Source organism: Pseudorca crassidens, chromosome 10 (genome assembly GCF_039906515.1).
Source record: "Pseudorca crassidens isolate mPseCra1 chromosome 10, mPseCra1.hap1, whole genome shotgun sequence".
NCBI classification, from domain to species: Eukaryota; Metazoa; Chordata; class Mammalia; order Artiodactyla; family Delphinidae; genus Pseudorca; species Pseudorca crassidens.
The window spans coordinates 76498000-76523402 of record NC_090305.1 but is presented as its reverse complement, the minus strand read 5'-3'; the positions used below and the strand labels follow the sequence as shown (position 1 = coordinate 76523402).

The 25403-nt window shown below is 45.2% G+C and overlaps 3 protein-coding genes across 20 annotated transcripts in view; 1 reads left to right on the top strand and 2 right to left on the bottom strand.

Annotated features, from left to right (window-relative positions):
• The window catches only part of KCTD6 (potassium channel tetramerization domain containing 6), a 57882-nt gene extending 56738 nt beyond the window's left edge, over positions 1–1144 (bottom strand). For both annotated transcript variants that reach the window (XM_067754961.1, XM_067754960.1), the window contains exon 1: positions 974–1144. The gene's annotated coding sequence lies outside the window, so the exon portion shown is untranslated. The remainder of the gene's footprint in view (positions 1–973) is intronic.
• Positions 1145–1262: 118 nt separating this feature from the next.
• Positions 1263–7041, top strand: PDHB (pyruvate dehydrogenase E1 subunit beta). 2 transcript variants are annotated; one of them, XM_067754938.1, is made up of 10 exons: positions 1263–1387; positions 1509–1562; positions 2745–2852; positions 2943–3005; positions 3109–3144; positions 3299–3584; positions 4222–4332; positions 4679–4770; positions 6053–6194; positions 6501–7041. In XM_067754938.1, exons 1-10 carry the CDS (start codon positions 1346–1348, stop codon positions 6644–6646), a joined length of 1080 nt encoding a protein of 359 aa, XP_067611039.1. In that variant the 5' UTR covers positions 1263–1345; the 3' UTR covers positions 6647–7041. The 2 variants fall into 2 exon arrangements, with proteins under 2 accessions (XP_067611039.1, XP_067611040.1); XM_067754939.1 differs by lacking the exon at positions 4222–4332.
• A 500-nt stretch (positions 7042–7541) lies between these two features.
• Positions 7542–25403, bottom strand: part of PXK (PX domain containing serine/threonine kinase like) — a 75317-nt gene continuing 57455 nt past the window's right edge. For 2 of the 16 annotated variants that reach the window (XM_067754921.1, XM_067754924.1), the window contains 5 exons: positions 23546–23623; positions 22927–23013; positions 22414–22483; positions 19395–19457; positions 7542–8838 (listed from right to left, as the gene is read on the bottom strand). In XM_067754921.1, coding sequence (XP_067611022.1) covers positions 8627–8838; positions 19395–19457; positions 22414–22483; positions 22927–23013; positions 23546–23623 — 510 coding nt within the window. In that variant the 3' untranslated portion in view covers positions 7542–8626. Of the gene's footprint in view, positions 8839–10288; positions 10326–12912; positions 12951–19394; positions 19458–22413; positions 22484–22926; positions 23014–23545; positions 23624–25403 lie in introns of all 16 variants that reach the window. The other 14 variants (XM_067754927.1, XM_067754931.1, XM_067754936.1 and 11 more) reach the window with 14 other exon arrangements.

The window sequence follows — 25403 nt, the reverse complement described above, 5'->3', positions numbered from 1 at the left end:
ACGGGAGAGGCCACAACAGTGAGAGGCCCGCGTATTGCAAAAAAAAAAAAAAAAAAAAGAAATCTACAGACAATAAATGCTGGAGAGGGTGTGTAGAAAAGGGAACCCTCTTGAACTGTTGGTGGGAATGTAAATTGATACAGCCACTATGGAGAACAGTATGGAGGTTCCTTAAAAAAATTAAAAATAGAATTACCATATGACCCAGCAATCCCACTACTGGGCATATACCCTGAGAAAACCATAATTCAAAAAGAGTCACGTACCACAATGTTCACTGCAGCACTATTTACAGTAGCCAGGACATGTTAGCAACCTAAGTGTCCATAAACAGATGAATGGATAAAGAAGATGTGGCACATATATACAATGGAATATTACTCAGCCATAAAAAGAAACAAAATTGAGTTATTTGTAGTGAGGTGGATGGACCCTGAGTCTGTCATTCAGAGTGAAGTAATTCAGAAAGAGAAAAACAAATACCATATGGTAACACATATATATGGAATCTAAAAAAAAAAAATGGTTTTGATGAACCTAGGGGCAGGACAGGAATAAAGACGCAGACGTAGAGAATGGACTTGAGGAGACGGGGAGGGGGAAGGGTAAACTGGGACGAAGTGAGAGAGTGGCATGGACATATATACACTACCAAATATAAAATAGATAGCTAGTGGGAAGCAGCTGCAGAGCACAGGGAGATCAGCTTGGTGTCTTGTGTCCACCTACAGCGGTGGGATAGGGAGGGTGGGAGGGAGACGCAAGAGGGAGGGGCTATGGGGATTACGTATACGTATAGCTGCTTCACTTTGTTATACAGCAGAAACTAACACACCATTGTAAAGCAATTATACTCCAAAAAAGATGTTCTTAAAAAAAAGAGCGAACAGACAGTGCTTCAAAGAGAAACTAGGCTCGCCTGTAAGACTGTAAATCCCCAGTCACCAAACGGTGTATAAGGGCTACTCCGTACCAAAGAATTTCAGCGCCTGCAGAAGCGTGGCCTAATTCTGAAGGTCCCTCGGCCTCGAGTTATGATTCTTACAGTCTGATTTTTGGTCCCTGCGATCCACGTATCAACACGCAGGGACGCGCTCCCGGCGTGCAACCGGCGCGCCAGGAGCCGGCAGCTCTCAATAACGTTGATCCCAGGCTGCCTCAGGCTGAGTGGCTAGACACCCGACACGCCTCCTTGGCCCCACCCCTCGGCCCCCGACGCCCTGGGGGGCGGGACACGCAGACGCCGTGCCCTGCCATTGGCCCGCACCGGCAGGGGAAATAGGGCCTGACTAGTGCGCGTCCCTGCTGTGTCGTCATCCGGCGGCGGCTAGAGGACACGGTCAAGATGGCGGTGGTGGCTGCCTTGACGCGGAGACCCCTTGAGCAGGTCGGCAGCGGCTCTCGGGCCCATGACCCTGCGCGACCCCTGCCCAGTCTGCGTCCCCTCAGAGCGTCCTCTCTCTCTCTCTCTATCTCTCTCTCTCTCTCTCTCTCTCTCTCCCCGCCAGGTCTCCGGGCTGCTGAGGAGGCGCTTCCACCGGACCGCGCCGGCTGCTCTGCAGGTAACTGGCCTGGAAGCTAGCCGGGCCGGCGAGGCCCCTCGTCCCGGCGCGGAAGCTGGGGCCGCATGTCACCCACGCGAGGCTCAGGGGAATCAGATGTCCGATCTGAGGGAACTAGACTTGACGCTTCTTCCCTCACCCTCCCCCTTAAAATTTTTTCTTGTGGTAAAATATAAGAAAATTTACTCTTTTAAACTGTATATGCAGTGGGACTAAGTACATTCACCACGTTGTCCATTCACCACCAGAACTTTGTCATCATCCCAAACAGAAACTGTACCCATTGAACAATAACTCTCCATCCCATTAGCCCCTGGTAACCTGTATTGTGAGTTCTGTGCCTATTAATTTATCTACTCTAGGGACCTCCCATAAATGGAATCATACAGCATTTGTCCTTTTATGTCTGGCTTATTTCACTTAGCATGTTTTCAAGGTTCATCCATGTTGTAGCATGTGTCAGAATTTCATTCCTTTTTAAGGTTGAATGATATTCCGTTGTAGGCATATACCACATTTTGCTGATCCATTCATCTTTGGTGGACATTTGGGTTGCTTCCACCTGTTGGATTTGTGAATAATGCTGCTGTGAACATTGGTGTGCGATTATCTGAGTCCCTGCTTTTCAGTTCTTTTGGGTCTATATCTAGAAGTGGGATTGTTGGATTATATGGTAATTCTGTGTTCAACGTTTTGAGGAATTGCCCGCTCTCCCCCTTTTTGTTACTGGAGGATTCTACCAACCTGTGTAGTAAAATAACTCCTACATCCTGAAGGCAAAGTGTTTGGCAGTGCCTGGCACCTAGCGAGCGCTCAATATGTAGTATTATTTAGGCTTCCTTGACTGTTCGCTGCCCCACAGTATACCAGGTGTGGAAATAAAATTCACTTTTCTACTTAGGAAGCCACCTATGAGCTGGTATGGCCAGCAAGCAGATTTCTTAAGCTTAGGTGCACATCAATAAAGTGTTCAGTATACTTCTCATTTACACATCCAATCAAAGACTGGCTATGAGTGATAGAAATGTTACTTTTTGAATTTTTTGAACTTTTGAAGAGAAGCCTGTTCTAGTGATAGTTTTTACATTGTGTGCTGTGGGCAGCCTAGGTCAAGAGAGAGAATCTCAATAGTCTCCTAAGTAATGCTGTAGCTTATTGACTGCTTTCCCATACCTGTGACAGGTGACAGTTCGTGAGGCTATAAATCAAGGTATGGATGAGGAGCTGGAAAGAGATGAGAAGGTATTTCTACTTGGGGAAGAAGTTGCCCAATATGATGGGGCATATAAGGTAACCAAGATACATGAAAGCTACACAGAACTGAGATGGCCATTTGCCCCCAGTACAATTAAAGGTAATGGGATCATTGCTTAATTGTAGGTTAGTCGAGGCCTGTGGAAGAAATATGGAGATAAGAGGATCATAGACACTCCCATATCTGAGGTAAGCCTTCCATTAGGAAGCAGACCTTTGAGGGGCATGTCTATTAAAGGGTACTGTTCTAATTTTTGTGGATTTTTACTTATGTTTGCGTTTTACGTTCTAGATGGGTTTTGCTGGAATTGCTGTAGGTGCAGCTATGGTATGTAGTCCTCTTTATGAATCTTATCCAAAGAGATTACTTTCAACATGACTGTTTAAAAACATTGCTTGAATGTTGGGGGAGCGAAGTGCTGGTGTGCCACTCTAAATTGCTCTTTCTCGTCTTTTTAACATCTATGTTTTTGATTTGACAGGCTGGGTTGCGGCCCATTTGTGAATTTATGACCTTCAACTTCTCTATGCAAGCCATCGACCAGGTTATAAACTCAGCTGCCAAGACCTACTACATGTCAGCGGGCTTTCAGTCTGTGCCCATAGTCTTCAGGGGGCCCAATGGCGCCTCAGCAGGCGTAGCTGCCCAACACTCACAGTGCTTTGCTGCCTGGTATGGGCACTGCCCAGGCTTAAAGGTGGTCAGCCCATGGAGTTCAGAGGATGCAAAAGGACTTATTAAATCAGCCATTCGGGATAACAATCCAGGTCAGTAGCGTGACGTGTTGTGGGTCTCTTTTGAACATTAAAGAACAAAAATGAAATATCTGCATGGAAGGAACCATTAAAGACTTCTAGTTAGGCTTAGACGTATCATATAAAATGTTAGTGATTTACAGATATAGTAAAGATAGGAAAAAATGTGGTGTTCTTCTTATTTCTGACTATAACGGGACCAATTAGATACCGGAGAAATTTGCTGCATACCTACAACACCGGTTTAACCCCATAGATAAAATCAGGATCGCCCAGACTACAGATGTCTGTACTTAAACCATCCTCAAGGCTACTGGACACGATAGGTATGAGGCTTCCTAATCAGCACAGTGAAACTTTTCACAATATGAATGATAGTGTTGCATATACTTTTTTTGGGGGGGGGTTCGCGGGCCTCTCACTGTTGTGGCCTCTCCCGTGGCGGAGCACAGGCTCCAGATGCACAGGCTCAGCGGCCATGGCTCACGGGCCCAGCCGCTACGCGGCATGTGGGATCTTCCCGGACCAGGGCACGAACCCGTGTCCCCTGCATCGGCAGGCGGACTCTCAACCACTGCGCTACCAGGGAAGCCCGCATATACATTTTTAGTCATGTAGTTACTTTGGTTTAAATATGTATATTTTGCAGTGGTGGTGCTGGAGAATGAATTGATGTATGGAGTTCCTTTTGAACTTCCCCCAGAGGCTCAGTCAAAAGATTTTCTGATTCCTATTGGAAAAGCTAAAATAGAAAGGCAAGGTAAGAGAAATTAGTATACATGTAAACATTATTTGTAATCCGTGCCCTCTATTTATGTTGGTCAAATTCAGTCTAGAAGTCACTGCCCTTTACTTTGACTAGGAAATTATAGGATGAGTTCAAGTTTAAAATGTGTCATGCCCTGATTGCACATATATTTGTTCTTTTCTAAATCTTGGTCCAGTAGATTTGTATTTCGTTTCTAGAAAGGCTGCCACATTCCTCATCTCGCTGGAATGTAGTTGAGTTTAAGATTCTAAAATGAAGAAGAACCATAGCTGGCTGCAGAGCAGGACAGTGTCTTTGGTTTCAACCTGACCTCTTATCTGTGACCACTTTGTTTCAGGGACACATGTAACCATAGTTTCCCATTCAAGACCTGTGAGCCACTGCTTAGAAGCTGCAACGGTGCTATCTAAAGAGGGAATTGAATGTGAGGTGAGTGGACATTCACTTGTTCTTAAAGAATCAGGGGACTTGCCTGGTGGCGCAGTGGTTAAGAATCCGCCTGCCAACGCAGGGGACACAGGTTCGAGCCCTGGTTCGGGAAGATCCAACATGCCGCGGAGAACTAAGCCTGTGCGCCACAACTACTGAGCCTGTGCTCTGGAGCCCGCGAGCCACAGCTACTGAGCCCATGTGCCACAACTACTGAAGCCCATGCACCTAGAGCCCGTGCTCCACAACAAGAGAAGCCACTGCAGTGAGAAGCCTGCACACCACAACGAAGTGTAGCCCCCGCTTGTTGCAACTAGAGAAAGCCCACACGCAGCAATAAAGACCCAACGCAGCCAAAAATAAATAAATAGGGCTTCCCTGGTGGCGCAGTGGTTGAGAGTCCACCTGCCGATGCAGGGGACACAGGTTCGTGCCCCGGTCCAGGAAGATCCCACATGCTGCGGAGCGGCTGGGCCCGTGAGCCGTGGCCGCTGTGCCTGCGCATCCGGAGCCTGTGCTCTGCAACGGGAGAGGCCACAACAGTGAGAGGCCCGCGTACCACACACACAAAAAATAATAATAAAATAAATTTATTAAAAAAAAAAAGAATCAGAAAGTTCCCTTTAAAACCCAGAAAGAGGTGTTTGAGTTCTGTAACAGGTTAATTAGGTATAAAATCTTGCTTTGTCACTTAGTTCTGCTTCTGCTTAAAGCTGGGAGCCTACGTGCTTTTCAAATACCTAGCCTTCTACCACCTAGGGTCTGGATCTTTTTAGTATGTGTTTTGTCAAGTTAAGATCCAACCTTGGACCTGGAGTTTGGGAGAAGAGAAAACTTAGAAGTCGTCGAGTCTAACACTTTCATAACCAGGAGGTACCACTTCCTAGTTAACACTTGGGCATGTTACGTACTCTAAATCTCTACCATCAGCTATAAAATGAGGATAATACATTTACTGTCCCGTTAGGGTGGTTGTAGAATTATACTTAGTGTAGTGCCTGGTACAGGGTAAGCGGTCACATGTTAGTTATTATTTTAATGAGGAGGAAGTTAAGGCCAAGGGAGGATAAGTGAATTCTGTAAGTGAACAAAGCTGCTTGTAGTAGAGATAAAGATTTTTGTTTTAATTACAGTTTCCCTTTTGACAGTTTGTTCATGAATGGGCAGATTATGTTTCCCTGGACCCAAAGATTAAAAGGAAACAAGAAAGGAAGTGGCATTTTGGGGATAAGACTATATTTGTGAGGAAGTGGCTCTGTAAAGCTATTTATTATCTGTTTAGGTGATAAATATGCGAACCATCAGACCAATGGACATTGAAACAATAGAAGCCAGTGTCATGAAGACCAATCACCTTGTAACTGTGGAAGGAGGCTGGCCACAGTTTGGAGTAGGAGCTGAAATCTGTGCCAGGATCATGGAAGGTATTTCAGAGAAACTGATTCCAGAATAGTTAAACTGTAATAAACACTGCGTTACAGGACAAAACAATCAAAAGCTAGGGGTGGTCAAATGACTTGAATTTTCAACTTGTCAGCTTGGTATTTTTCCTTTGGGTAAATGTTTAAGAAAGCAAGCCAGAGACAATTCTCTGTAATTAGCATTCCTTTCAGATTTCATATTTCCTTCTTCAGATTTTCCTTCTCTGGGCAGCCATACCTGCTATGCTGAGGTGGTGGTGCTCAGCTGGTTTTTCATGCCTCTCTCATTTGCGCCTCCTTCCCTCCTAGGCCCCGCGTTCAATTTTCTGGATGCTCCTGTAGTTCGTGTCACTGGTGCCGATGTCCCTATGCCTTATGCAAAGGTTCTAGAAGACAACTCTGTACCTCAGGTTAAAGACATCATATTTGCAATAAAGAAAGCACTAAATATGTAGCTTGGACTTGAATTTCAAGTCATTGGGATTTCCTTAAAATACTTAATGACATTTCATCTGGATTGTCCTGTAAGACCTTTTGATTTGTAAAGTTATGTCTAAAGCAACAACATACGTTTTTGTACTGGGAAGAAGTTTAAATATGTCTGTGGAAAAACTCTCCACTTTCCTGCCTAGGGGCCACGCTTTTTTTATCTGTTACAATAGCCATGTTCTTTGAATAAGATTAATGTAAAATTTTACCCTCTCATTAGAAGGACAAGGTATAAATGTGGCAAGAGTCCTGATGAAAGATATCTCCAAAAAAACATAACTTATATGTAAAAATAAAAGCATATAATTTACGTTTACTGTTAGACTGTTTTGATAAGGAATAAAGGAATTCCTAACTATGACTAATTGTATTTTTATATTCTTGAGATAATAAATGTGGGATAGAAGTCTTAAAATTCTGTTAAGAAATTACTGCCATCGGGAACTAATCAGTAATCATTAATCTCCTAGACTGCATTACTTACTTAAAACAGGAACTTGCCCCCCGACTCTTCAAATGCCTAATTCTAGTAGGTTCTCTTTAAAGTTAAACCAAAATCTGTGTCAGGTATTTTTCCCACTGCCAACAAACACACTCTGCCATACACTGCCCTCTTCAGAAATTGAGATGGAAAAGATAGATTTAAATTAGTTATAGAAGCATACAAGTGGTACCTAATTAAAACAGGAACACAGGATTGTTAGCTCTTATTAATTAAGAGGGAAAATACGACACAAAAGAAAATAGAGATAGAATAGGTAGGGAGGAAACTTTAGAAATACTGTGTGAATCTTTTCTTTATATTTACCAAAGTTACTACAAAAAGTTCCCATTTAAAATATCTAGCCAAGCTACAAATAACACATTTTCTAGACATGGTTTATTTTAATAAAAAATACAGCTGAACATTTATCACAGATTACATGAAACTATACACAACATTCTCTCTGCATAGTAACCAACACTGATGTGTGTAACTTGAATTTTTAGATGGATTATTTATAATCCTTTAAAGTGCAATTTATTTAAGGGTTTAAGCAAATCATAGGATAAAGGCTCTTTCTAATAAATGAGTAACATTAAAAAGATGATATATTTGGATAAATCTTTGGAAAATCAGAACTGATTTTCCCAGATGTACTTGTGTTGTAATAATAATCCACCCCCACAAACGCCAAACTTGACTTAATTGCTGAGGATTAAGAAGATCCTCTAATTGGCAAGAGCTTTTTCGGATGTCAACATTTTTTTGTCCGTTCGATACATACTAAAAGGAACTAAGAGTCTAGAGTAGTTCCTTTAGCAGCCCTGAGTTCTATAACCACAATGGAGTTCCTGTTTGAACTTAATAGACTGTTACGAACTTTCCCCGTTCCACTTGAAGGGAAAATGAAGAACTCAGTTGCTTCTCTGACTCTCAGCGACATAACTATGCTTTGGGCTACAGTGTTAATGTCTAGGATGAAATTAAGGTAGCAAAAATGGGAGTTATCTAAGAAATAACCAGAAAATGCTTTAGAATAGAGAAATGAACTCTGAGAGGAACATTTCTAGGAGCTGTCTAATGGTATAGGAGGGATTGCGACACGAAGGCCATCCACCGCTGTGACTGTATATTGTCATTGTTTTTTGTCCACTTCCTTCTGTTGGTGGAAATAATTGATTCCAATATGCTGCTGCCACCAAAAGATGACCATTAGAGGAAGAGCAAGACTCCTTTACAAGAGTAACAAAGGAGCAAACTATTTCTTAAGGCAGCAATGCCAGCCTGACTTTATTCTACTTGAAGACTATTTCCCTCTTGAAAAGCCTCTTACATGAGCATCTGCGAAGTCGTATGTGACTGTACTGGCTCAGCAATTATTCATCCAGATAGAGGGTACTTTAGGGGTTGCAGGTGGAAGGAAAACAAAACAAATTTTCCCTCCAAGTGTAAACACAAAGCTTTAGCCGATCTTAGGAGCACTATGATCACAGGTTTCGGCTTTCCTCAAAGTTCCTTTTTGGAAATTCTGGATGGAGCTGAGTAAGGCCCCTCGGCTCACACCATTCACAGCCTGGGGCGGAAGCTGTGTGGGCGCCTCTGTGCTCGCAGGAGGCAAGGGAGCTGCTGGTGGCGGAGGCGCAGGTGGAGGAGGTGGGGGTAACGCGGACATCCCTGTGGAGGAAAGGGCACAGTCAGTATCTCCACACACCCTGTATCCGTGCTACTGCTCAGTCCTGGGCAGAAAGGACTTTGGTGAGACTGCAAATGTTTTCCTTCAAACGGGCCAACAAACCCTGTACTGTGTGATTTTTTTTAAATACTTGAACAAGAAACGTAGAAGCATTAAAGGGGAATTAATTAAAAGTTGCCATTTCTCCCAAGTAATAGTCATGTGAGAAAAGACTGAACAATATCACAGATTACATGAAACTATACATAGCGACATTCTCAGCATAGATGAGGCTCTACTTCCATTTCCAAACTTTAATCATGGTCCCAAAAGAAAAGTTCCATTAGCTACTTTTTCCAGGTTCCAGGCAGCTCCACCTATTCCTGAGCTAGCAATTAAAGATAGACATCTGTATGCATAGAGCTGGGCTACTGGAATATCAATTACTAGTAAGGGATGAACGGTTCTTTAGCTGCTCCAACACACAATATTTGAAGGACGTGATTTAACATAAAATGACAAATCACTTAGGATTCTCGGCAAGTAACCATTGTCTGCTGGGTTATGGGCTCCCCAGGGGCATCCATCTTGAATAATCATTGCCTATTAGGTTGCATGAAAAAAACATAAAACGCTAATGTTAGCAATGCACAGCAAGGCGCAGAGGGCTTTCTCTCTCCAGCAATGGTATTCTCAGGGAGGAATCTTCCTCAAGCACCCATGTTTCCACTGTGGCCCAACCCAGGGACAGGATGGAAATGCCCTAACCCTACATCTTTGCTGAAGTGTCAGGGGAGACCGGAATGCCGAGCTGTACCCTGGTGGGCAAGGAGCAGGTAACTGGACAGGTATCTGAATCCTCCCTTAGCTTTCAGAAACACAAACATTGGGCGCTCGAATTTTACAGTTTTGAATCAATGAATGAATTGTCCTCTTGGGACAAAATAAACACTAGGTACAGAAAAATCCCTGCTGGGACTTCCCTGACTGTCCAGTGGTTAAGACTCCGTGCTTCCAGTGCAGGGGGGCGTGGGTTTGATCCCTGGTCTGGGGAACTAAGATCCTGCATGCCGCAACTAAGAACCCACGTGCCATGTGGCATGGCCACAAAAAAAAAAAAAAAAAAAGCCCTGCTTTAAAGAAGAACTTGACTGTGTCACAGTTGTCCCATTTCCTGTGACCCTTGCAGCTCCCCGTGACTCCACATCTCTTTCTAGTCTTATCCTCTACCCCACCCCAGTGCTACCACAGAAGACATTCTGCTAGATGGCTCCCCTACCACCTCCCTCAAACTGCTACTGAGCTGTGGTGATACTAGGTAAACATACCAACTGCTACTTGAGTTTATATGGATGAGTGGTCAGGATCATCCATAAAATACTTCAGTAAGTGCAACCTTTTTCCCAACTGTGATAGGCAATGGTTAAAGCATTGTATTTCATAGAAGACCACTTACCTTCCTTTACATCTTTACCCAAACCTAAGGCAGCTGAAATTAAAGAATCACACAGATGCACACACTCATGCTCTGCAATCTTGGAATTCTCAAAAAATAATATAGCAATACAAATAAACATTAAATACAGACAAATGAACAAAATGTAATTTTCACTGGTTCTGTACAATAACAACTAATGAATGAAGTTCTATTATGTTCTATGCCAAGGTGGATTATGGGGAAATGTTCCTGGCTTTACGTTACAGGGTTACAGAGATAAAAAGGACTTCAAACCTGAAATGACTGTTGAGATGAAAAGAGCAGGGAGAGTAAGTGTGTGACATAAGCATTCCTCTGAAGGGGGTTCTTGGAAAGTGACCCGTAAAATACCAGGAGGAGAGGAGACGGCCTCTGAAGCCTCTTGGAACTCAACTGCAGAGCCCGGAGGACTGAGTGGGCGCCAGTGCCCTCCCAGCTGCCCCCTCCCCTTCCCAGCACTCTCACCCAACGGCCAGAAAAGGGCAGCAGAATCTGGGCTTGACATGTACGGCCCAACACGTACCCAAATGAGTGCCAGCATGTCTGCCTCCCAGCTTTGTGCTTTGACCCTGGCAGAAGAGTCAGTGAGGGTTATAGACGAGAAGACAGGCCTGCAGTAGCACTTTGTTCCACTAAACGCATGGAATTGGCCATCCAGAGACTGCAAGTCTTCTAGCCCAGGATTCTCGGAGGCTAGAGATGGGCCTCAGGAACTGGACTTGGGTACAGGCTGCTCTCTTGGCACAGAACGAAACTGCTTGGCCCTCGTGAGGAACCATCCCTTGACTTTGGCCTCATTACTAGGCACTCTAAATTAAAAGTGCAAATTCACTACCACAGAGTTTGGGAATTGGGGCGTGGTATTCCGTAAATGGATCTTCATCTTACAAGTAAAGGCTGAAACTGTCTGAATGAATCGCTTTGAATATGTAGGCAGCATAAATAAATACACTGTCCAAAGTGCCACAGGGTAGCCTGTGCCTATAATATGATGCTGAGGGCTGTGAGAAAGGAGACTATGTCCATCCAAGAGGAAAGAGCAGGTCACCTGTGGTCCCCTCACAGAGGGCCCAACCAGTCGTAAAGGGCACGATGTCCCATGAGGTCCACCTTTCATCATTGGGCCTGCAACAACTAGGGCAGATCCTGATATGTATGATTAGGGCCAGGAGCAGCTCAGAATGCTCTGGAAGGGGAGAGGAGGTCCAGGTCTGAAGGTCAACACTGGAGGAGGCAAGAACATAGACCCAGGGACTCACAGTCTCTAATTACAGCCTCCATCGATTTTTTTTTTTTTTAAGTTTTTCCTTTTTGCCTCTTCTGTCGTCCACAAAATTCCTTTAAAGGTTCACTGGAGCTTAAGCTACAACACGTTGGTAATGATGTGGGAGGGGGGAATGTTAACAAGGGGCCAAATTCGGACTTGGCTCTTTGGCCTGGAGCAAACCTGGGAACAACTGCCTAATGCCCGGGCCCCCCACTCCCCAAATATGAGGGGGCGCCCCCCCAGAGGCCTCCTATCACCCTCATCCCCAGGCCGCAGACAAAACCAGATTCCGTGTCAGGCTGATTGCCAAATGAATTCACCCAGCTTTGAAAAACATTGGCCTGCAACACCCCAGGATGACGGATGCTCTGAAACAGCTTACCTCCAGTGATCACCAGGTCAGCCCTGATCTCTCCAATCTTACCTTCTCTTAGACAAAAACCCCAAGAGCCAACTACTCCACCCTCCCCAGAACCTCAGATGGGAGCCTGGAAATCCAGCGGAGGCCCTGCAACAGGCCACAGACTGTTGCAGCAAGAGCACAGGTTAGATCTGGGTAGGAATGTCTCGCCAGAAACACCGTCCCTAGCCCCGTCAAAAGGACGTTTGAGCGTCCCCTTGCCTTGGACCAACTCTGACAGTGGGCGGTCTACTCGTGTCTGCGGCCTGGGTTCCTTTGTGGTCTCCACACACATCAGGGGAGGCCACATGGCCGCGAGACCAACACCACACCTACCAGCTACCCTCGAGAGGGAGTGGAGGGCGGGGACCCCTGGAAGCAGGCAGGCCCCAGCTCTCTGGAACCGCCTTAGCCTCTTACCTCAGAAAGACGTGGAGGCTGTACTCATGTCCCAACTCAAGTATTGTTAAGGATGCTTAAAAAAGAACTGTTTTTCCCTATTGTCAGTTATACAAGCTGTAAGTTGCTTCCCTGTGACCAAGAATGCAACTGCCCAGCGCCTTTTCCCCTTTGTCAGAGGGAACAAGGAACCGACACATTTGCAGCAACAGGACTGTGAGGTGCTGGTTTCCAAAATTAAAAGATACCAAAATGCCATGCAGTTGATTTACAGGTTTTAGAGCTCTATTTTAGAACTAAAATCAGAGTGAAAATGAAGATTTTGAAGGTCATGATGAAAATGAAATGAATGTAAATGAAGTCACTTGGGTGCTTTTTAAAGATGCTGTATTTCATTTAAATATTCATATAAGGAAATCGTCTCGAATCTGCTTTCCCATTTGTTCATCACTTCAGTGAGCTAGACACACTGGGTCCCATTTCACATACAGAAACAGAGCATCTTTAAAGTTAGAAAAATCAGTATAGCTTACTTTACCGAAAATTCACGTTCAAAATGGTGCATGCTCTACTGAAAACAGCAAAGAGAGAGGGGGGGGGGGACACAAGTCATTATTCAGATTTTAGTGTCATTTAATCAAATAGTAAGAGACAGCAAAATATTAGTCTGAATCACATGCTGATTATTCTTACTGCCGAACTAGGATATACTTAAGTTAACCACAAGAAGCACTGGTTTGTAAACATGACTGTGACCCTTTTAGAACGTGGCAAACACACTAACAGAGTAACTAATGAGTCACTTTCCTCTTCCTTCTTTTTTTTTCTTTCTTTCTTCTGAGATATTTTTAGTTATTTACAAGCACAGCACTCACTTAAGAAGACCCATCACGGTTTTACCTCCCCTGGAAAGCGGAACGGGTACTGGGAGCGTACCTAGTGTACTAAATAAGGACAGTTTATCAAGAGGGGAGAAAAATTAGAACTCATCACTTCCCCAAGCAAGTCTATGGTCTAAAATAGAGAACTGTCTTTTTAAATTTGGGAAGAGCAAGAGCACAGGGACGTCTAAGGTGGGGCCCCTGGGCAGGAGCATGGGGCCTCTCCCCTGAAGGCAGCGGGCTCCAGAGGCTGAATAGGGCAGCGAGCAGCATTAGCTGACCTAAGGCTAGAAAACCATTCAAAAAAAAAAAGGTGGGAATTCCCTGGCGGTCCAGTGGTTAGGACTCAGCACTTTCACTGCCGGGCCAGTTTGGGGAACTAGGATCTCACAAGGCCCAAGGCGCAGCGCAAAAAAAAAAAAGGCAAACATTTCTTCCTATCTTCTTTTTAACTGACTGGATTCCAGGTTAATTGTGAAAGATAACCCTTTCCCTGACGGTGAATCCCAGCGTTCCAAACCAACGTGCCCCACTGCCCAGAGGAGAATCCCTTCAGCGAGGCCCACGTGGGGCAGGGCAGGCTGACCACTGCCGATCTCGGGGGGCTCTGGGAGGATGCTGGGGACACTGCCTGCTCCACCCCCAGCAGCTGAGTACCCTGGAGAGGAGCTCACACACTTGGTCTTGGATGCGGGGAGGAAGGCTGTGAGCCGGCAGGACAGCAGAACCAACACTGTTCGGAGAAGCACTACAGGGCAGACCTGTGTATCCTAGAAACTGCTTTGTGTTTGTGTAGTTTTGAGAAAACGAGGCAGTTCTTAGGGCCAGAGCCATCGATTTTGAGCCTAGAATGGGTTTCAGATTTTGACCTGGCTAGATAAATTCCGGAAGCTCCAACATTCTAAATGAATTCATCTCTTCTTGTGCCTTACTTATTCCTTTTCTTTGTAATTTTTTTTTTTTTTTTTACTGAAGTATAGTTAACATACAATATTATATAATATTATATAAGTTACAGGTGTACAATATAGTGATTCACAATTTTAAAGGTTATAATCCATTTATAGTTATTATAAAATATTGGCTATATTCCCTGTGTTGTACAATATGTCCTGGTAGCTTATTTTATGCATCATAGTTGGCGCCTTATTTATTCTTAACCCTCCTTCCTGTTATTCAAGTTCTCAGTCACTCTGTGCCCACAAGGCCCTGTTTTCCCTCCTCCAGTCTCCAGATATGAAACTTCCCTCTCCCTCCAGTCATGCTCACAGACTGGTTTTCTACAGACTGCCAGCTCTCTCTTCAAAAGTATTGCTGAAAATGATAAACTTCAAGCAAGAAGGGCTAGAATTCTCTTGCAAGGCATTCATAGCTTACACTTGACAGTACTTTACTGCTTATAAAGCCCTGTTGTGTACATTATCTACCTCATAAACACCAGATATTCTCTTAAAAGACAGCTTCAAAGGATGAAAATTACTTGTCCAAGGCCATCTGGAAAGTGGTGGAGCTACGACCCAAGCCCGGGGTTTCTAACTGTTCTTTTGGAGCTCTTTTCACGCCAGCCAAGCAGAGCGTTTAGCAGCACAGGCCCTGTAGTGCACCTGAGAAAGCAGGCGCTCAGGAGAAATCAAGTAGATGAGCAAAGACAGAACCAAGTTTAAATCTTGGCTCTAGTATCCCCCACTTGTGTGACCTTGGTCAAAGTCCTTTAATGCCACTAGTGCCTCAATTTATTTGTCTGTAAAATGGAGCTATAAGTATAATCCCTGCTCATTGGATAGGGAGATATTCATGAGGATTAAATAAAACAGTAACTATAAATCACTTAGAACAGTGCCTAGCACAGAATAAGCACTCAAAAGATGTTAAACACAATTATTAACAACAACAGTAATAATTTGGGTCTTCTGCTTACTAAGATTTTCCCAAATACTCTTCTGCAAATCTTTTGTTTAAACACATACACACACACACACACACACACACACACACACACACACACACACACACACACAATGGCAAGGCAACAGGTTTGTCTCCTCCCAAAGGGAGGGTAGGAGCAAATATCTGTGTGTCAATTAGGACCATCTAAACCACTCAGCTCCATGAATACAGAGTGTAAACACTAGCTGGTGACACTGACCGTGACATAAGTCAAGATAAAGTATTTTAAAGTTCTTGAAAGAATGATCTTCTAGAGGCACGAAACAGAAACCTTAGCAAAAAAAGAAAGTGCTAGGAATGTTCTCACTGAAAAAAAAAAAAAAAAAGAGTTTTGGAGAATCCCACCCTACCTGATGGAATTGCCAGCAGACTTAAGGAAATATTTCTCCCATCAATTTGGTAAGGATTTCAAGAAGAGGCCCACAGCAGGGAAGTACAGTAAGAAACAGGAGAGGCCCCAGTCCTTACACAAATGCTGGAAAGGGCTCATGAGAGTAACACCCCTTCGCTTAGAAACATCTGTCACTTCTGCCCCGTCCTGAAAGCAACTGAGCTGAAAACCACCCTCAGCTACCACGAATGTGCTTAAAATTGATGCTTTCAGGAAGAAAGGCAATGCTGTTAAACTGAACTTGCCTCAGTTGATCTATTGCTGAACAAACTGCCGAAGGGCGGGGTCACAGTGGGTTTACAGGATGCTTGATTAGAACTGTGAGATAGTCTCCTCTGACTCCCACGCTTTTTGCCTTCTACAGAGGACATAACCCAAACCCAGACAGGAAAGTGACTCACTCAAGGTCTCTCAGTAACTAACAGTGTCCTGAGGGCTTACTGTGAATCAGGCGCTGTTCTAACTCTATGGGCATGGAACCCTCTGGACCCTCGTAATAAACCCACTAGGCAGGCACTGTTATTATCCTCCTTTACAAATGGGAAACTGATGCTGAAAGCTCAGCCTCTCTCTACACCACTGCCAAATCAAATCTCGGGGACAGAGTTTTGGGTGAAGTAGAAAAGGATAGCTTTATTACTTTGCCAGGCAAACGGGGACACAGCAGGCTCCTGCCTGGAGAAACTATGTGTCCCCACCCCAGAGGACCTGATGAAGGGTTTGATAACAATAGGTCCAAGGGTGGAGTCTCTGACAAGATCAGGGCGTATGCCGGACGTGCACTTCCTTAATCTCAACTCAGGTGGTTTCCTGGCTGCTCCTCCCGTGATTAGCAACTCTTCCAATCTGCCCTTTGGAACTCAGGGAAGGTCATGGAACCTGGAGTCTTGCCTACAAGAAAGAGAGGACAAGAGGGCCTCCGTGCCCGGGAGTCCCACAGGGGCTCACTCGGTTTCAAAACCTGAAGCCCAGGGAGGTCAAGTATCTCCTCCAAGGTCCCAGAACTAGCGAGTGGTGATCCTCGAGTTTAGGTTCCACAGCCCAAGGTGTAGTTTCCAAGGGCTCCCAGATCGAGTTGTGTTTGAGATGCTACCTTTAGCAGGAATTCCTTTTCTAAACTAGCCCTTGAAAATGAAGAATTTTCCTTCATTTCTTGAGAAAATTGCATTTTATCATAAAGCTGGAAGACACTATGCTTGACTTAGTTCCCAGATAAACCATAGATGTGGCCTAGAAGTAAAGACATAAATTGGAGTAAATGTGATTCCAGCAATAAGACAGGCAGCGTGCAGAGAGGCGGCAACACAGATGAGCCCAATGAGAAGCCTGGCCTCCTGTCCTGGAAGGAAAAGGACCAGTCTAAGCAGGGGCTTCTGAGCCAGAAGTTGCCACCCGTAGGCTGACAGTCTTGCCCTCATCCAGCAGAGACCCTGAAGGCAGACCAAGTCCAAGCAAATCCACCCAAAAGGATTTACTGAGCATCTCCCATGGGTACGGTAGCATGAGACTATCACCTGTTTGTAGCTCCCTGATGCCTTGTACAGAACAGAAGCTCGAGATGTCACTTTGTTGGTGGACTAGTTTTTTCAGGTGGAGATTCTCTATTTAAGAAGGGGAACTACTGGGAGAAAAAAATTACCATGGGTGGACCCCAAGGAAAGCACTTGCTTGAATTGTATCTATCGTTTTGGAGCTCCTGAGAGGTGCTGGCAATGTGAGGCCACCTCGGCTGGGGCCTTGTCTGCCTGCTCATCTCTGTGACCCAGCGCTTAGCACAGTGCTGGGCACACAGCAGCTCTCAATAAATGCATCTCCAGTAGATGAATAAATAAACTCACCATGGGTGGCTCGCTTAGGGCCTGAAATGCTAGGTTGATAGGCAAATACTAGCTTTTATTTTTATGAGACGCGTTACAATAAATAACCAGCAGAGGTCAGAGTACAGTCTCTGGGGCTGAATCAATAATTTCATCAATAAAACATTAAAGGACATAAAGGAAAAGAGGGAGCCAATACTTGCTGGGAACCTCCCACTTCTGCCAGGCATCGTGCTTGTGGCCTCACATATGTTTCCCTCTGAATCTTTACAACTCCCCTTCAGGATAGGGAACTATCCACCCAATTGCTCCCTCTCGCCTCAGATGAAGTTTTTTCCAACCTTGAGTCTAATTACAAAAGATTCCTCTTTTTCTTCTTGTTCTAAAAGTTACCTCATCTCATGCAAACCTGCTACTGTATGAGAATCCTCCCACTGAGAACTCAGGTCAATCAGAGGATTCATCAAAAATAATCCATATAGACTGAATTCTCCAAGGCGTTTAAAAATGAGCACTGGCAGGTAACTTCCCACGTCCAATGCACACAGCAAAGTGCTCTGAGCTACCGGACAGACACCTCATTTGTTAAAGGAGGCTTCATGGATTCTCACTATTAATTCTCTCCAGTTTCCTTAATATGTCTAAGTGGTGTGAAATTGATATCCTATCTTCTAGAAAACGCCTCAGCATGATCTGGGCAGTGGCTCCCCCGAAATTTCTGATCGGCCTATACAGGTCACCTCTACAAAAGACAGAGAAGTCTATTTTCTATACTGATCAATATTTGGAAGCTTTCTTGTAAAATCTGCTGACAAAGTCAGACAGGAAATAGAATATTATCCCCCATCAGCCAGGTACTTTGCTATTAAAATAGGCCCTGGCCCCAGAACACTCGACAGCAAACTACCAGTAACCAGGCTCGGCCAGCAAGGAGAGACACCCAACAGACAGACGCGAGGCCTTCAAACCGGTCTCCTTACATTTGACTGTTGTTTGGGGGGTTTTTTTTGGAAGGTCAGTTAGAAGCATTTGAGAGCTGTTAGGTAATGCTCTTGGTAGCTCCTGGGCACCACTTTAAGCCTTAATGAATATGGTGTCATCAACTCATAAATCAACCCCAGCCCGTGACTCTCCCTCCAGACAGCTGCAGCAGCTCTTCCAAGCACAGCCAGCCGACAAGCTCTGAGTGGCAGAACCGACTTCTCTGACATCCAGAACATCTGGTTCAGTTAAGAAGTGAAAGGAGATACTGGTGCCCCAGTGCGTTTTTATGAGGCTTGCAAAATGGTTAGGAGAGAGCTATTAGTTCAAAAAAGAAAGAAGAAAGATAGCATTATGAGGCCACTCCACAGAATTAGAGATAATTTTTGTAAGTATTCCCTGAAATAAACTCTTTTTACATTTTTCAAACAAAACTCCCAGTATCTATCTGATTTAAGTCACAAATGCAAAACAAAGGTTAGCTAGCCACAGAAAAATATTCAGGTGATGAAATGCAGAGCAGAATAAAGCACAAATAGTTATCAGGAAATCAGAAGCTCGGTGGGTAGTTCACTCCCACACCCAGGCATTTCACCAGCTGTGCTCTGTGACAAAGCCGACACTGTGGCTGGTCTCCCTGAGGAGAGAGCCCTGGCAGGACGGGGCCCCCGGGCAGCAGCGCGATTGTTTTGTTCAGCTGAGCGCTTACCCAGACAGGCTGCATGAGGCTTTTCAGTAGAGAGAGAGAGCTGGAGGTGGGGGAAGTGAGCAGCCCTGAAGTGACCATCCCGCTCCCCGTGAAATCCGACTCTAGAGACCTGGACCCTTGTCTCTCCCAAGTGACACTGCTAATCTGCGCTCCCACTGGTTTCTCTGGAGGAGGCTGGTCCCCTCTGACCCCTGAAATGTTTGGGCCAAGGTGAGAAGAGAAAGCCCCACCCTTCTCCCGGGCTGGTGCAGAAGGGGAGGAAGGCAGCTTTCTCTTCCTCCTCACTAACCTGCTGTGGAGGGTGGAGTCGGCGATGACGGGGATGTGAGAGGTGAGCTGGCCCCAGATCCTGCTAAGAGAAAACACAGAGAGACCCTCATGGGGACCAAAGGAAGACATCTGGGGCTTGGCCGGAGCCGGCACCCACCACTGTCTGAGAATCTGCACTGGGCTGAGCGTGTGAGCCTTGTGGGAAAAAGCGAGTTGTGCAGAGAATTCAGGGACGGGACCCCTGACCACAGGCGTCCAACCCGCTTCCTTCCCCAGGCCTCGTTGCCTCCCACTGCTCCCCACAGCCTGCCTGGTTTGCAACCAACTTTGTGCAATCCAATGGCTTACGCAACTGGCTGCAGTTTCTCTTCCTGACCCAAGCCCTGTCCTCGGGTAATGAAAGACAAATGACAGTGCCACAGCAGTAGAGGTGACAGAGAAGGGCAGGACCATCTGGGGGAGGCCTCTCCAAAAGAAGCGAGAGATCCCCACCACATCCACCCAGGAACACTCTCTGGAGAAGTTCCATTTTACCAGCAGGCATGTTCAATTGATTAGGATCAGCCTACTCAGTGTGTGGATTTCCCAGGCCTTTTCTTACCTGAAATTCAGTAAATACCATGATTTACATCAAAATAGTGTGCATATTCCCATATGTTGCATGCTTTTACTGGACCTAGTAACCTTTTTATATTTCAAATATTGCCAAATTCCCAGTATCTCCTCCATTGCTCAGAAATCCCCAGAATGCGTCCTCCTGGCTTGACATGAAAGTAGCCCAATGAGCAGATGGAAGCTCCCACATGAGCCCCCTCCCTCACATGGCAGTCCTATCAAGGGGTTACCAAAGCTCCTGGAGGGCTGAGGCCATGCCCCTGAGAAGCCACTAGCTGTCCTGGGGCAGCCTCCCACCACCTCCCTCACACCCACAGGACGTGGCGGGCACAGCACGGACACTGAGCACGAGGAGAAATGTCCTAATGAAGCCACACCTCCCTCCAGCTGAATACCCTTCCACCACCTGCAATATCCTCTCGTCTCCCTATAAAAGGGAGAGGCGTTTCACTGAAAAAGATGGTGAAATTCAACCCATCCTGATATCATACTGCTTGTAGTGCTAACACAGATTTTAAGGGGGAGAAGGTTTGAATTTGTGATTCCAGTGGGGTGTGGAGATGATCTATACATTTCCATCAACTGCTGCTTTGCTTTCCTAAACTCCCTGAGGTGGTGTCTGGGGGTCCTTGGTGTCCCATCCAGCTGCATCTGGCAAAGAGCCTTGCAGGCAGGCAGGGCCTCAGGAAGGTGGAGTACACCAAGCCAGGCTTTCTCTGCTTTATAAAGAAGTAGATGGAGCTTCCCTGATGGCGCAGTGGTTGAGAGTCCGCCTGCCGATGCAGGGGACGCGGGTTCGTGCCCCGGTCTGGGAGGATCCCACCTGCCGCGGAGCGGCTGGGCCCATGAGCCATGGCCGCTGAGCCTGCGCGTCCGGAGCCTGTGCTCCGCAACGGGAGAGGCCACAACAGTGAGAGGCCCGCGTACCGCAAAAAATAAAAAAATAAAAGAAGTAGATGCTGGACAGAGTGCCTGCCAGGGTGACAGGCTAGTTGGAGACATGAGTCTCAGCCTAGTGATGACAACGACTGGCCTACGTCCATCCCATCAACCATGGAGAAAACAGACCTCCAACTCTGAAATTACCCGCCGGCCACAACAGCCTCCAGCCCCTTCTCCTCTCCTAGCCTCCATCCCCAAGGAGCCTGCCTTGGTCCTCACAGGGACCTCCAGGGCCTGGAGCCTCCCCTCCTTCTCTTCCCTCCAGAGCCCGTCTCTGGCTTGGCTCTCGAAGCAGTGGTGCGGGCACGATTCCCACCCTCCCTCTGGAGTCTATGATCTTCTTCCATCCCAACTCTTCCAATTTCAGCTCTACCCACACTGCCTGCATTCTCTGGCTATGGCTAGACCAGCCTTCAGGTCTTGCGAACCCCTCACTTCTTCTTCTCTTGCCCCTGGCAGATGCCTTCCTCACTGACTTCCCTGAGAAGACCTGAGAAGGCATGAGCTGTGAACACCCTCAATTTCCTCCCTTCCTTCCACTTTTAAACACCTCTAACTCTTCACCTACCCCTCCTGGCTCCTGACACCACGAAGGGATGGATGGGTTTCCTCCAAGGCTGAGACTGACAGCTGGGCACTTGATGCTAACCCTTTGACCCCCAGCCCCCTCACTCCCCCCAACAATCACTCTCTCTTTTGCATCTTCAACTTCTCCGTCTCTACTTGGTCCTTATCCCGCCTGGAAGTATATGCAGCTATCCCTCAACCTAAAAAAACCATCCCCTTCCTTTGGCCCTCCAGGGCTAAACCAAAGCTGCCCGTTAGGATGAAACCTTCCCTTCTCTATGTGGAACTCTACTTCACAGACCATAAGGCAGAAGACCTAGAAGGTCCCAAGGGATCACTTGATCTGATTTCCAAAGATGGGGACATTAAGGCCCAAAGCCAGCAGGGCTGGGCAAGGGGCATCCAGGAGTGACAGCAAGGATGGCTAACTCATGACACTGCACTCTATGCCATCTTGGCCCTCCTGGAATGTGGCTTTTTGCGATCCCCACACACTATAGAGGCCTCTCCTTGATGCAGGAGGGCATATCCCTCTGCCACGTGGGCACCAAGCAGAGGGCGGGATTTACGGCCATTTCAGTTCCTATAGGCTCTGCTGATAAACAGGAGGCCTTGCATTGTAAGCTGGGTGGGTTTTTCTTCCAGGGCTGATGCTGCCATCAGTGAGGAGGCTGGTTACCCAGTAAGCTCTGAGGTGCCTTCTAGCACTTGAGTCCTGTGAGCCTCCGAATGCTGTGGCAATCCTTCCCTGGGGACAGAGTTCTTTTGTCCTCTGCACTGGTCACCACACTGCCCAGGAGAACCCAAGAACCCTTGACTCCTGGTCCTAACCTTTGGGACCTGGGCCCCACTACAACCTATAACCAGTTACCTGAATTATTGGCCTGGCCCCACTACAACCTATAACCAGTTACCTGAATTATTGGAGTTGCTGTATTTTGCTGAATGCTCTTCACTATTTTCAACAGCAGATCGTTTTGACTTCTTTAAAAATAAAAAATAGAGAGGGAAAAGCGAAGAATAAACATACCAGAATAAAAACATTTTCCAGGCATAGTTAGACTAGCTACACACAAAGTCATATTTGGTCTCATAACTGAACACAGTGAAGAAGCCACAAGCCAAAACTAAAGGGAGAAATAAAACCAAGAATGCTGAGTTCACTCTCTCAGGCCAGTCATTTCCCGCAATTACATTAAGGCCATAATCAGCCCAGCAAGCCAGGAAACTCTATGGTCCATTTCTCTGCTGATATTATATGGCTTTTCTTTCAGAAGCTGCAAACCAGTCATCTGGAAATGGTTTTAGCTTTCATGGAGATAAAGCACAGAATCTGTCATTAACTAAATGGGCACCATTAACCTAGAACTTTTTTCACATCTAGTCAGGAATTCGCAAGAAAGAATTCAGGGAGACACCGGACTTACCTTTCGAGCTAAGATCTTCCTCTTTTTTCTTTCTTCTTCGGATCCATGGTGAGACTGAGCTCTTGTCAGTCTTCGATGCTGGTGGATCTTTAAGAGACCACAATTCACCACAACTGTAAGCATATCCTACACTAATGAAAATCTCTAACATGTTTTGCCAAATCAAATCATTTGGATGAAAAATCTTTCCTTGCTCAGCCTGTCTGCCTCCAAGCTTGGGTCTGGATGTCTGGGAGAAGAGTGTGCCAGCAGATGAAGACCTTTCTCTCTCCCCGAGTTCCTTCCTGCCTTTCTCGCTCTTACGGAAAATGAGTGTGGTCCCCAGCACCTTTAGAGCATGGAGCATGTGTGCCCCACCACCACCCAGTCTGCCCTGATCATAAAGGAGGACTGCTCTTTGAGGACATGTTTGTTTCCCCCACAGGCTGAGGTCCTTCAGGGTAGGACTGTGAAGTACTCAGCTGTCTTGTAGCATTGAACATGGACCCTGGTCCAGAGCAAGTATGCAAGAACTGTTTATGGAATGAACACTCAGTTAAAGGAAATCACTGTGATCACCACAGCAGAGGATGGGGACACTAAAAGATCAAAAGGCAATGAGGAACTATTAGCAATTTACCTGTTTCTGTTCTTCAATTAGCCTCTTTTCTATACATTCTTTGGCAATTCTCAATGCCTCTTTTAACTTTGTGGGGATCTGAAAGAAGAGAAAGTACATAATCTACTGAGTAAAACAGCTGGAGAGTCTCTCAAGTCCCAGTTTGAATAAAAAACAGTTGCTAGTCAAGGAAGAGGACATCTGGAATGAAATCAGTAACAAGCTGTCCACTTGACTCCTATCCTGGCCACTTCTGGTATCCCCAAACACACTCACCTCATTAGCATGTTTTAGCAATAAATATATAAAACTAACACATAAATAAGCATGATGTATGTTTCAAGTATTTCAAGTTATTCTCAAGGAACCCCAAATTACCAAAACAATCCTGAAAAAGAAGATGGAAACTGGAGGCCTCACGCTCCCTGATTTCAAAATGTGTTACAAAGCTACAGAAAACAGTGTGATACTGGCAATAAAGACAGACACACAGACCAACGGAACCAACAGAGAGCCCAGAAATTAACCCTCATGCCAAAAGCACACAGTGGGAAAAGGACAGTTTCTTCAATAAATGGTGCTGGTAGAACTGGATATCTACATGCAAAAGAATGAAGCTGGACCCCTACCTTACACTGTATGCAAAAATTAACTCAAAATTGGATTAAAGACCTAAACCTAAGACCTAAAAGCATAAAACTCTTAGAAGAAAACATAGGGAGAAAGCTTTGTGATAATGGATTTGGCAATAATTTCTTGGACAGGATACCAAAAGCACAGGCAACAAAAGCCAAAATAGACAAATGTGACTGCATCAAGCTTAAATCAAGCTTAAAACTTCTGAACATCAAAGGAAACAATCAACAGAGTGAAAAGGCAACCTACGGAATAGGAGAAAATAAATGGAAATCATACATCTGTTAAGGGGTTAATATCCAGCATATATAAAGAACTCCTACAACTCGAAAACAAAAACGTAAGTTATCAATTAAAAAATGGACTTGTCACCAAAAATGGATTATGCCACAATAAACCAGAAAAAAAATAAATAAAGAGCAGAAAATCAAAGGAAAAAATGGCAAAGGACCTAAACAGACACTTCTCCAATGAAGATACACAAATGGCCAACAAGCATATGGAAAGATGATCAATAGCTCCAATCATGACAGAAATGCAAACCAAAACCACAATGAGATATAACCTCACATATTAGGATGGTAACTATCAAAAAAACAGAAAATAACAAATGTTGGTGAGGATGGAAAAAATTGTAAACTAATGGTGGGAATGTAAAATGGCACAGCAGCTATGGAAAACAGCATAGAAGTTCCTCAAAAAAATCTAAAAATAGAATTACCATATGATCCAGCAATCCTGCTTCTGGGTATATATCCCAAAGAACTGAAAGCAGGATATCAAAGCATGCCCCATGTTCACTGAAGCATTATTCACAATAGCCAAGGGATGGAAGAAACCCACATGTCCATCGATAGATGAATGGATAAATAAAATGTGGTATATACACACAGGGGAATATTATTCGGCCTTAAAAAGGAAAGAAATACTGTCATATGCTTATAACATGGATGAACCTTGAGGACATTACACTGGGTGAGATAAGCCTGTCACAAAAGGACAAATCCTGTATGATTCCACTTATATGAGATATCTAAAAGGTAAAATGTGTTTGCCAAAGGGCTGGGGGTGGAAAAATTGGGAGTTGTACTTAAGGTGGTTCTCGAGTTTTGGTTTGCAAGATGAAAAAGTTCCAGAGATCTGTTACACGACAATGTGAATACACTTCACACCACTGAGCTGTACACTTAAAAATGGCTAAGAGGATACATTTTTACATGATGTTTTTATCATAACTAAAAAC